Source organism: Gavia stellata, chromosome 5, assembly GCF_030936135.1.
Source record: "Gavia stellata isolate bGavSte3 chromosome 5, bGavSte3.hap2, whole genome shotgun sequence".
Lineage (NCBI taxonomy): Eukaryota > Metazoa > Chordata > Aves > Gaviiformes > Gaviidae > Gavia > Gavia stellata.
The window spans coordinates 6,712,037-6,725,455 of NC_082598.1; the positions used below are offsets into that span (position 1 = coordinate 6,712,037).

The 13,419-nt window shown below is 45.4% G+C and overlaps 1 protein-coding gene across 1 annotated transcript; it reads left to right on the plus strand.

The window, feature by feature from the left end:
* CD8A (CD8 subunit alpha) lies at positions 1-6,369 on the plus strand. The gene is made up of 6 exons (XM_059817531.1): positions 1-46; positions 624-992; positions 1,604-1,693; positions 2,218-2,334; positions 3,922-3,952; positions 6,318-6,369. The coding sequence occupies exons 1-6, from the start codon at positions 1-3 to the stop codon at positions 6,367-6,369; spliced, it is 705 nt and encodes a 234-aa protein (XP_059673514.1).
* The last annotated feature ends 7,050 nt before the right edge of the window (positions 6,370-13,419 follow it).

The following is a 13,419-nucleotide window of genomic DNA, read 5'->3' on the forward strand; positions in this document are numbered from 1 at the left end:
ATGGACGGGTCTCCTGCACTGCTCCTTCTGCTCGCTCTGGGGCTCTGTGAGTATGGGCACAGGGTTGTGCATCACCCTCACTGGGAGAGACAAGTAAACCCCTTCCACTGAATCCAAGAAATTGGGCTAAATAATTAAAGGGAAAATAAAAAGCAAAATAAAGGGCTGACTTTGAGGTTTGCTCAGTAATTGTGGAAGTAAAGGCGGCATCACCTCAGCCAGCGTAGGGCAACCAGAGGGGTGGCTGCAGCATCATACGCACTGGGAAGGGAGCCTGGCTGGAGAAGTGGTTCTGGAGGGGGGACGGAAGGGGAAAAAAGGGGATTTAGCAGTCAGTGTTTTTAGGAAGTCACTTCAGATAAGCTGGGAAGGGGTACCATCCCCAAGAAGGCAGCTGAAAGGCTTTTCTGAAGGGCAGCACCCGTCTTAAAAGCCCGGGTAGCTGATTGCTGAGCACCCTCCACGCATGATCCCAGCAAGGACTCCAATAAAACCTTCAAGTCATCCAGACAGCATGGTCATCCTTTGCATTTGACCTCGCACCCCATGGACAGGGAACAAGGTTTGCCCAGAGGGCATGTGCCTCTTCCCAAGCAGTTCCCATGAGGATTTCTCTCCCGTAGGCTCCCCTGGGATCCGGGGCCAGAGCTACACGATGAAAGTCAAGTTTCGTGACAGCAGCATCACGCACCCCCGGGTGCAACAGCGGCTGGAGCTGGAGTGTCTAGCCTCCAAGGAGGACAGTGGCGTATTCTGGGTCCGCCTGGACAAGGCTGGCACCCTTCACTTCATCGTCTTCATTTCCTCCCTGTCCCGGGCCACCTTTGAAGGGAACAAGAAGACATCCACACACTTCGAGGCGATGAAAGACAGCAAGGTCTACCGGCTGGTAGTGAAGTCTTTCACACCACAGGACGAGGGGAACTATTTCTGCCTCATGAACAGCAACCAAATGCTGTACTTCAGCCCTGGCCAGCCTGTCTTCTTCCCAGGTCAGAAACACCTCCACCCAACCTTGCTTAGCTCTGCCAAAATGTCCAGCACCCCCTGCCCATGCTGTTTTTAATCAGTCGCCTCTCCCACAAACCCCGTTTCCCTGCTTGCTTGCACAAGGCATCTTGTGACCAACGCACCCGTCCTCCTGCCAGAGGCTCCCTGCTTGCTGTTTCTTCTCGTGGTATCACCCCTGGCCATAGGCAAAGATGAGCGGGCAGACCCAGCGTCGCCTCCCCATCCCCACTTCTCCATCCCATTCGTGGCTTTGAAGGGATGAGACTAAAGCAAAGTCCACTACCACCCCCTCCTTCCTCACCTGACATAGGTCCCAAAAGTCCTACCAACCTCAGGGTACTCAGGCGTTCTGAGGGTGGTGGCAGAAAGCGAGAAATAAGGAGCCTGCAGCTCCTTATCGAGTCTTGGGAGACCCTCCTGGGGGGAGTCACCGTCCAAAATGGGCTCCACGAAGCCCCCCCAGACCTGAGCCCTAGACTGGCCACAGGAGCAGCCGTGCCCTGGCAGGGGTGGGAGTGCAGAAGGGCAGGAGAGCGCTTTTTTATTTTATTTTATTTCCCTGCATTCTGTATTCATCCGTTTTCACTGACAGTCACCACCACAGCAGCACCCACTGCACCAGCACCCACCACCCAGTGTGGCGTCACCGAAAAGGACTCCTGCGTGAAGACCCCGGATCCAGGTAGCCCAGCTGCCGGGAGGGAGAGGGGAAGAGCTGGGCTCTGGTCCGCCGATACCGAGGGGGATCCTGCGGGCATTTTGGGGTGGGAGGAGGAGGGAAAGTCCTTAGAGCTTTATCAGAGTTGGGTAGATGCAGCTGGGAGGGTTAAAGCCCGAGGTTTCACCCCACTTAGGAAGGGCTAAGGGTGACTGAAAAAGCACGAGCACATCTCCTGGCCGGGCCCGCTGGGAAGAGGTGGAGGGAGGGCAGAGCCTTGAGGGCTGGCGCTGGTTTTAGCCTCGGCAGGGGACATGAGAAAACTTCTGGCTCCGTGTCCTCCCTCAAGTCCCCAGGACACTGCTGAGAGCGGCAGCACTGACGGAGACCCGTGCTGCCCCTGCGGACATGCCTGGTGGGCCAGGGGAAGGCCCGTGCTTCACCGCCAGCCGCGCTGAACGGCAGGCAGGGCCCTTAGCTGCACCCGAGCTGGCCGTAACACCAGCCCAGAGCACCTCGTGGACCCTTCCTCTTCTTTATTCCTGCAGAGAGCAGCAAGGAGAAAAAGCTGAATTTCTTCTGTGACATCTTCATCTGGGTTCCCTTGGCAGGCGCCTGCCTCCTGCTCCTCATCGCCCTGGTAGTCACCGTCGTGCTCTGTCAACGTAAGGCTCCCCCGTAACCCTCTGTAGATATTCCTCTAGCCCAAAACCGCAGCCCTGTCCTTCAGGGGAACGGATCTTCTAGCGATCCCCTTTACGTAGACATCAGATAACCAGGACACAGTCAACCCAAGAGAAGGACCACTGTTAAAAAAAATCAGGGTCCGTATTTTCCTCATCAGTAAGCTTAGCCTGAGAAATAATTACCGATTTCTACACTACAAGGAAGAAAAACAGATGATAAACAGAGAAAACTTACTCTCTCGAACTGTATTGGCTCTACCATCCTTAAATTGGTGTATCAGGGGGTAAAGGTACCAGAACCCAAAACACTGACAAAATAGGACAAACGTGCTCCAGCGCAGGGCTTGCAAATTCCAATTCCAAGACTCCCATAGCAGCTTGAGCTGTAACCAAACGAGCAACTTAATTACACAGGTTCAGAGACTGCTATGGTTAAAGCAGTAATGCAAAATCTCTGGGTAGGCAAAAGCCCTTTGGTGAAATTCCATGTTTGAAATGTCTTTAAATTACCCTGAGCAAGCGGTGAGTGCAAATGTATTTAAATCAATTTAATGCTCACTGAAATCAGTTTAACTTTCCTTCGGGGAGTTTCCCGGTACCCCCAGAAGTTACACCGATTTCATTAAACCTGCTCAGCTTGTTTGCCTGGAACACCAGAGTGGTTTGCTGCTGCATTAACCTAACTAGATCCTCACTGACCCCGCAGCCTGATGTGAGATGAATTTGCCAGCTGACCCAGTTAAAAAAAATACGATTTTTCAGCATCCTTCAGCCCTGAAAAATACTGATCACCACAGTCTGCAGCGATAGGAAGGAATAAATGAAAAAACACTGATAAGCCACAACTGAAAATCGTTCTTCTCGAGGGAAGTCGCTGATGATGCAGCAGAGCACCCGGAGTTGGTCCAAATTCCCTCTGAAGGCACCAGGAGCCCTCCATGTGCACTACGATTCCCTGGTGACCTACAACATCTATTAACCTACAAATGCCACTCAGTGATTTATTTCTGCCTTTTAATGCTGATGTGAATGATCAGTGAAAAGCCATTAGCTGCAATTAATTTCTGCAAGAGGCAGCCCGAACCCTCAAGGACAGGGTTTTACCTTGTGCTAAAATCAATGGCTCGACGTCATATTCCACCAAATACATAACGACATAGATGCTAAAATGGGGAAGTGTTATTCAACTTGGTTGCACGCTGCGTGGCATCATTGCCACTCATCTGTTGTAGGAATTAATTGCTGGCAATGGATTTTCAGCAACACGTCAAAGTCGCTGGAGACAGAAAAAAAAAAAAAATCACCGTCAATATTCCCAGACTGACCCTGCTACTGTTACTAACATGAAAATTTAATTCATGAAAATACTTAAGTGGACTGACGGGGAAACGTGAGCTGCAGCACCACTCCCTTGCACAGCCTTCCTCAAAAATAAGCTTGGTTTATCCTTTGTTAATCTTAAAGATAGCAAGCTGCTAGGGAATGCCAGCTCTACCCTGCTGCAGCATTTCTTACTGAGCTGTGACTCGGTATCTTTGAACTAAAACATTTTCTTTTTTATTTTAGAAACCAGAAGACGAAGATGCAGGTGTAAAAGGTTAGTACGTGACAGTTGTTTTTTCTCTTAGTGACATTTTTCTCTTAAACTCAGCAGCATCTCACCCTCAAGCAATAAAGCAGGCAGGTGCTAAAAAGCGACCTAAAAATTCTTCATCTGATATACGGTGGATGGGAGGGGACTGTGTAATGAATTAAGGACAAGAAAGAGAGATAAGAGTCTCTTCTCCTGTGTTTGTTTTTTTTTTTTAAGTAATTCAAATCACTGAGCACTGACACTGAACAGAAAGACAGGAGGTGGCTGTGGCAGCCTAAAAACTTTGAGCATCACCCGATGCTCGTAACTAACGCCACATTTGAGCACTCCCAATGCACCACTCCAACTTGAGCCATAGGGTGACCGTATTTCACCCCTTCCTCTCCCCAGACTGTTCATTTGATTTCATCACTGGACCTTCAGGTTGTGCCCATGGATTAGATGCAAGTTATTGCATCCCAAATCCCCCTCTGCACAATTTTGGACCAACATCACCATGGCTTTATGCCTCTACTTCCCCAACAGGCACGAAGTAAGAGTAGCAGAAAGGCTGATGCAGCCATAGATGACTTTCCTGAGGAAAAAGCAATGCAGACATGTATAGCTTTAGAGTTAACTTATTTTCTAGGGCAGATGGGAATCCTTTTTTTATGCTTTCCTTTCTGCCTCCCCAACCCACCCATCATCCTGAGCGACCAGGAAAACGCTGTAAGAATTGCAATTTGCCAGCAAGTAACACACATTCTGCTTCTGCAAATCGACCTCCCTGCGGCCGGTTTCTTCAGCTCGTCTGCTCTGCAGAAACCCACTTCTGCAGTTTTGCAAGCCCTGTGCCGAGAGTGCGGCCGAGTGCTCGTGGCGAGAGAGCGCTCTAGCACCGAAATCCCCGCTACTGCTCCGGCCAGGCCAGCGCTGGGCCAGCACTTGGAAAAGCTGGGCTACAAGAAAGTTTGGAACAGTATTGTCACACCTCTGGAGCCTTATTCTTTGCAAATCAAGCACCTTTAAAAAAAGGTGAATTCAGATTCCTTGTTACACATCCATGGGTTTCATAGTGAAAAAGTTAATGGTTTTTAGTTGTCCAAATTAATACAATCACTCAGGAAGAACCTCCCTACCCCTGCTTTAACAGAAAATCGATCCCTACAATTTATGGGTTTTTTAAAGGCAGAACACATGAGAAATCAGTGCCTGAATAATAATGATTAAGGGAAGAGGCACTGAGTGGCAATGCCTTCTGCCCTTCGGGTGCAATCTTGCTCTGCGTATGTCAGCATACAGCCGCCCCTACAGACCTGCTTTTTCTTTTACCTGTCTGAAAAAAGGAACAGCCTGTCATTTTTACAATGGATATTTATTATACCCAGTGCTCTTCTGATCCTCGCTTAGCTTTCCAAGGGCTAAGTGATAACAAAGAGCTCTTCTTGCAGCCTTGTTTAGGACGATGCTTGCATTCTTCACTTATCTCAATCCTTGTTGCCAGCCCTGTGCAAAGATGTTCTGTCCCTAAGGGGAAAAACATGCTCTTCAATTTTGCACTGATGGAGTGGTTGGGTTACAAGCGCCTCAGGAAATTGTCTCATCAAGGACAGCTTTCCTTCGGCAGCGCTAACATGACAGAGTTCTGGTTTAAGCAATTGTAGCATATTTAAGCTTTTATTTAGAGAGGAAATTCCTGCTGCTCTGAGCAGTTCCCGCTTATTGAAATGAAGCTCTTTGGAAGTTAATAGTGCAATTCACTCAATTAAAGAGTGCCTCAGGATCTGGCCTGGGATTCTTGCTGGCAGCTGAAGGATTCATTTTCCACCACAAATTAATCTTCGGTGAAAACGGGTGCCAAATCTCCAACTCATTAAAACAGCATAAAACTATCAGTTGCTGGAGACCAGTAATTTCTACTGTGGGAGCACGCTGGTTGTCTAGAAACCTTCCTTTTAAACTCCTCTGCAGGAAACTGCTTTGCAACAAGAAAAAGTCCTTATGAATTGGTAACAGCTTCCCCAACTCCAACAAAGCCCTGAGCTCTTCTTTCTTCATTCATTTCTGAATGTGGAGAAAGGCTTGATGAGAGGACACGAGTGTGCAGAAGTCAGAGGCAAATTAAAAAAAGGCCTTTTATTTTTTTATTTTTAATTAGTGTAACAATTTATTAGCAGTGTGTCTTAAGAAAGTCCTTCTACTGTCTGACGCTAGTTGAAATGTTGATAGATCCTTCACTAACACGAAGAGGATTTAGGAACACTTTGCAGCCTGCTCTTGGAGGTCCCTGGCTGCAGACCAAAGCTAAATGAGCTGATCAGCAGCCGTACATTAATTGCCTTCTTGTTCCTTTCACATCAAAGTAAATCAAAACCTTTTCTCTCTCTAGACCTGCGAATGGGAAGCCCAATGTGAAACCTAGCATGCCAAGCCACGTATAAGCATCTGCACCTTCTGGCTTCTGGATCGTCTTCTGGGAGCTGCCACCACATAAGCCCATCACCTACGTTATCTATACCGCTATTACTCCTCATGTACTCTACCCTGACAAATTTGAAAAGACAAGATGGAGCAGACATGCGGACAGCGAGCAGGCACTTCTTCTGTGAACTGCACACTAAAGCACAGCTCCTTCCAAAACCTGAGGTTTTCAAATTGATTCCCAAGGCCAAATGCCATCTCTATTCCCAGAGACTGAGCTCTCTGGTTCAGGCAAAAGAAACAGGTCCATCTCGATGCTGACATGTATCAGTGATAAGCTGATGAGAAATAAGGTCATCAGCTGGACCTTTGCTCAAGAGCGTGTAATAATTCTTTCGAAAACGCAGCCAAAATTTTAATTTGCTACAAGATGACTTAGAAATAAACACCCTCATTTAACACACCCTCTTTTTGTGGTGCCACGTATCTCCTAGGAGCTTTACTGTTTCATCTAACATAACACAAAGCTGCACCGAGAATGTAAATACGGATTAAAGAGCCTTACTTTTCAGGTTTTTACAGTCCTGGGGGCTAAGGTTCACTGTTCCCTTCTTGCTATCCTCGTTCTGCTGCTAGCCTCTTTTCCACTGATTTAAGCAGGAGTTTTGCCTGAGATTTTCTTTCTTTCTGGAAGAAATGCTTGAGTGGTAAAAAAAAATGTCTTTGTCACTTGCTTTGGCTAAGGAGGACGTTTAGCATACCACCTTGGGACATGCTGATCGACTACAATGAGATCTGTTTTTTCAGCTCTGTATTTGATGTAAATATTTCCTTACTACACTTGCGAATCAAGAACTGAGAAAAAAAAAATAAAATAGATGTTTTTAGTCAGACTCAATAACATTTGTTTCTTTCTTCAGTTCCTAGCCTCAGAAAAGCTAAAATTCTTCGTTAAGATAATAAATGTAACACTCCCCCATCCCAGGGAGGTGTTATGAAGGTGGAAGAGATAAAGACTCTGGAGGTACTCAGGTATCCTTGCCAAGGGGCTGACAAAAACCTGGGAAAAAAAGAAAGAAAGAAACCCTTTGCTAGTCTCCTCTGCAAACAAGCTGGGAAGGAGAGAAATTCAGAGAGAAACAAAGTTCTTCCAAACTTAGTTTTTTGTAATACTTTATCAAAAAGAGTAATTGGGGACTAGGTAAGTGTATCTAAACAACAGCAGGCAAATACTGAATGACAACTACATGTGTCTACACACACTGAAAAGAAAAAATTAACAGAAACGCCGTAACATTGACATGTCTATGAATTCACAGACATTAAGAAACGCTAAGACACATCCAAACTACTAAGGGCAGCCTCGCTCAAGCCCCAGGTGCTAAGCTGGGGAGAAGCGGGGCTCTCACCGCACCTGCAGTGCCAGACCCTGCCCCATTGCAGTCAGCCTCGTCACCGACGTGCAGCTGCATTTTGACAACGACATGAAGCAGATCTGCTCACCAACCTGCTTCTAGGCAGACTAGCTCCAACCTTTAGTCCTGTTCTAATACATTATGGTTATGTACACCAGTCCGATCTCGTCCTACGGTCAGCTCTAACCATGCAGGTGAAAAGCTCATACCTTTTCTCTCTCTCCTATGAGCATCAATTTTATTACTAGCTTGTCCCGGATTCTCTTGCTGACTCAGTTTGAGCTAAAAGTTTTCACTTACAAAACCTTAACTCATAAAGCGTTTCTGCAAAAGTTTACAAAAGGTAGGAACATCACTACCTCACTGGTAGCGTTCTCTACAGCTCTTTCCTCGCTGTTCTCAATCATTTTATCCTGGGTTTTCACATGACACTAGAGCTTTGGTCTACATCATGCCACACTCCTGTAACCCAGGCTGTCAGGCAATGCTCCCTCCTGATCTGGTACTATCCCCCAAACTTAAATCCTCTTCCAACAGATTGTCTCCCCACTTCCACAGTGACCTTCCCCTCCCACTCTGGCTCTTTTAAATAGCTTTTTAGAAAGAAGGGGACCTGACTCCATGCATCTGTTGTTGCTTCCTCACAAAAGGTCACGTATTGTGCATGGGAAGCACTTCCATGAAACCGCGTTTTCTCTAGCACAGTAATTGAGCATGGCATGTGACACACACCAAGATTAAATGTATAGTGTTACACATTGAACAGAAAACCTAGCAGAAGCATTTTTCTGTATTTTACTCCCTGTAAGCTACACCATTCTTTCAAATGCAATGATCATTTCATGATCCACAGGTTAAATATTTATTGCTAGTTCTATTGCCGTGAGAGCCTACAGAGGTCAACCCTGTAGTGAAAAACAGGATACAGGTATTTAAAATCAAAAAGCATTTCAATAAGATGAACACATGTACGACAAAGTCCTCACTACAGAAACTGCACGGAATCCTAATGCAGGATAAAGAGCACAAAATAATGCCCTAAGCAATGTAAATCACATTTATTTGGGCATTGCTAACTACTGACATTACCCATAGCAATGCTCCGCTGTGCAGTGCTGCACTGAGACCCTGGTCCTGCAGCGAGATCGATGTAGCCAAAGTCCTCCTGACACCGCAGGTGAATGTAGCGAAGAACTGGAAACAGTGGGTGTTTGGTTTCTGGTTTTGGTTTTTTGTTTTTTTTTTTTCTTAATAGTCTTCATTTGCCCAGGAAATCAACATCTAGAAAAAAAATTACAACACTGACAGTTTTAATTACCCTTCTGATTACAGCACAAAATCCACTGCACGGTGGGGGCTACCGATTTTTGACTTCTAGTTCAGAATCACAGAACATAGTTGATGTCTTTTAACCCCAATGCCAAACTCGGGAAGCTTTGGGATGCCTCCTGACTCCCTCTATGCACTCTTCATGCTGAACCTCCAACCTGCGCTCCGCAGGCCACAGTTCACGTAGCGCCCCGGGGTACACCGTGCTCAGCACAATCCTCGGGACCCGGGGTTCATCCAGGTATCACAAACCCAGATAAATACTGACCATCACACAACTGCCTGCGGCAACTCGTATCTACTGGTTCAAGCTCTGTTTCTGCAGCCGGATGACTTAAAAGAAGCCAAAGAGGAAATCTCATCTTTGAAAGTAATCGGAGCCTTCGTTCATAAATTCATGAACCTAGCAAGTTCCCAGCAGTTTCAACACTCCGAAGAAAGAACTTTGATCACAATATTGCTGCCTATATAGCACATTCCCTCTTTAGAGGGTATGTTTCACATAAACAAAAGTTAACAGACACATAATAAATTCTCCTGCCTGCCAATTTCTGGACCACTGTCACCACAGCTGTAAGCTATGAGTGCCTGGCTTTTTACTGGGTGTAATCAAGCTATTAAAAATACATGACTGTTCACTGAACTCTAGTACCAGCTTTCAGCTTCTTACTAACTATCAGCTGGGTGTCATCTTCCAATTTTTTATCTTCATTTATGTCTTTGCATCTCTTTAAAACACAGCTCTTGGTGGTCTCTGATTTTGGTTCTTAGATCTGTAGATGACCAAAAGGGATGTATCACCCAAACTGCATATTAAGCTTGGCTGCAAACTGCATATAAAGTATCAGTAGAACTATTATCCCTCTACTGTTGTAACATATATCATGAGTTAACATAAACCTATTAAGGAATTAATTTTAAAAACACATCCAACTCTCCACTTGAGGACTTTCTGTGAGATACTCTAAGTACACGTTCTTGGACTGCTGTTCATCCAAGATACCCAGGGGGAAAAGTTGTTCATCTGTCTCTTCTTACATGGGCTTTTCTATTTGTGAACCACTACAATTCAAATATATTTTAGAAATACACAGGACTGAACTGCTGTGATTCAGCATTTGCTACACAACCAGCCAAATCACCTCTGCAGAAGGTCAGAAGGCAGCAGGAACCCAAAGAGGCAGCTTGGGGCATGCACCAGAATAAGCACTTAGTCTTCTTTAGCCACTGCCCCGAGTTTCATGTTGAACACCCCAAAATGAGGAACACCTCACGGGCAGACACATCCATGAGAAGTTTGCTTCAAGCCACCAGACTGACTTCACCAAGGAAGCCTCCAGCAGAGGTGGTGATGCAGCACAGCTCTCCAACACAAGACTGAGTTTCCCTCGCCAGCTCTTCCTTCCACGCAGTCCCATGATCGATTCACCTTCCAGTTCAGGTCAGCTGTAGCCAGCACTGTGTCTTGGATTTAAATCTATAGCTCAAGAAGGCCTGTAAGTTTTCCACTTACATGTAGAGCTGAGGAACAATATTCTTTATAATCAGCTTAATAAGACCTGGATTTTCTTTACAAGACCTTTACCTTTGCACCCCTTCTGATAAGCTACTGATAGAAGGCAAAAACTGAACCACATCTTTTGCATCAAAACCTTAATAACCAGATGCAAGTATCAGTGCAGCAGTGAGAAGGGAAGGAGCCGAGCACAACTCCAGCCCTGCTGTAGAGGTGAATGACTAACACAGCATCAAGCTAGAAGGCATGTAGGTGCCTCTAGCAAATCCAACAAGTTCGGAGTAATCTGGCCGAGTTTGTGGTTGAGTAGCAATGTCTGGGCAAGAAGCCTGGACTGCTGCTTGCACTGATGAAAGGGAAGGACTAGCTGAGCCGGAGTCTAGAGAAGCAGCTCAAGGGTGCTTGCTTCTCCCTGCAGGAAGCTGTTGTTGGACAGGCGCTACAGATCTGACAGCTTTTTGCTAAAGCGTGTGGAGGAGGTTCTAGGTTACACGGTGAGGTGGCTGCACTGGGTGCAGAGGCAAAGGCTGGGAGCTGTTACGGGTTAATACAAGGCAAACAGGAGTCTGAAATATAGAATGACTTTCAAAGAGAACTGGAAGGAATAAATTTGTTCAGATGTTGAGGGTTACCTAATTGCAGAGTTGCTCAAAACTAATAGTGGAGTAGCTCAAAATCTCAGAAGCTGATGGGCTAAAGGCAAACAACCTAGGAGTTAACACTTAATGATGGAAAGAGTAAGAGCCGATTTACAATTCAAGCATACCCTTTTTTCTTTATTAGTTGAGGTTACAAGATGGTCACTGAAAGCCCTATGAAGCTGAAGGAGGCATCAGATGCCTCCATAACACAGAGCATCCAGAATTTGTTGCCTTTGTTAGATACCTGCTTCTCCCTATCCACTGCTCCACTTACTCTGAAATATTTACTGCGTGATAAAGGACTTTGATGAATTAAATAAGCTCCATATAAATAATACATCCAAGATGACCCCAGAAGAGCCAGTAACCAGACTGGTCAGACAAAGTCACTTTGTCTGTCCAAGCCTCTATTTGACGGATGACCTGTCACAGTGAAGGCACCTAAGCTCAACCCAGACTCCTCAGACTAATGCTGTGGTGCATGTTGTGCAAGTGCTTGGAAGCCACCCCACAGAAACCATACCCTTGCTGCTGGTTCTGCAGCATTCAAGACAGAAAAGCAGAATAAGATGAGGAAAGAATTACAGAAATCTCTGGAAGAACAGTAAAGAGACAGTGAAATATGACCTTCCTGTAACTAAGTTTCTCCTTCTGATTCATCTGAAATCAAATCCATTTGACATGCAGGGTCAGCATGACCTATCCATCACTGGATTCCCATCCTGAGCTGTGCTGAATAAATTGAATACGCACCTATCACATCTGCTTGTGCTCCATGTTCCTGGAAACCTCCTGTGTAATTTAGAAGCCTTGGAAAATACTGGAATTTACTCTCAGTTCGGGGGGGGGGGGGGGGGGAGGGGGGAATTGTCAGACGAAATAGCTGTGTTTGTACATTTAGTTCCTCCCCCTACATTGCAAATATCTCATGAATGATGCTTAAGACTTGAACTGAGACACTATTTGCATCTTCCCCATCCCTTTGTTTCTTTAGCCAAAGTAAAGGAAAACCCACAACGATAACTTGATGCTTAGTAAGAAGGAAGAAACCAATACTGTAAGTCTGAAAATAAACATGAGGCAGAGGAAATGCAGGAGGAAAGGGGATATCCATTTCAAAGGCTGAATTCAGGTAAGCTTTGCTCACTCCAGTCCAGGTCACAGCACCCACCAGCTTCAGCACTGAGTCTTTGTTCCCGTCTGCACTGGAACTGTGCTGTTTGGCTATGTTCAAAATAACCCTCTAGAATGTGAAAAATTCTTAGTTCTAAAGTGGAGTAGGAACTGGACAACACTACCAGGGCTTTTGCGTTTGAATACACAGATGGAGCTGTCCTGTAAAAACTACAAGAAGTCAGTGTCATCTGAAAACACCAGTTTCTGCATATAGGCCCAGCAGGATCCAGTAAGCAGAAGCCTGTAAACAACTCCAGTTTCCGTATTTCCCTATAGCACTGCTAATTTAATGTAAACATGAAGTCTTCTCTCACATATATACATTTTTGTAAACCACTCTTCCTTTATATATATATATATTAGGGCTTGAATTAAATCCAGAATAGTAATGTAACACTACGTTACACCTTTACTGACTACAGATCATTGCTGCCACTTGCTCTTTTTTTTTTTCTCTTGTTCTCAAAGCGCCTTTTCCTACACTGCAGTCTCCTATTCACAAAAGGAAAAATGCAAGAGTTGGGATGGATTAAGGAGCATGAATTTTTTTTCCCCCCTTAGAGACAAATCAACCTCTGCAGCGATAAGCGCAGAAAGGAATACAGTATCTTGCAGTAGGCAAGCAAACCTTGCAAGGAAAACCTAACCCAAACTTACTGCGTTAAACCTGGCGAGTTGGCTCTAAGTAGTAATAAATAACTGCAACCTTAAATTTTAGCAGCAGCCATCCTGTAAAATGTTAGGAAGAAAGAATGAAAGCAACAGGATAGAGACAGGTCTAAGTTAACAGGGATCAGAAGCTCTAACTCATTACTTGTAACACACAGCTTTCACTGCAGCTTCTACACACGTTAGTTAACCTGACTTAAAGATAGAAGACTGAAATCAATACAGTATTTCAGTAGAGAAACACTGATTTTCAGCAGGGAAGATTGGTTGTTCAGCCATGTCTATGTGCAATGTGTAGTGCTGAACTCACTGCAGAAAAAGACA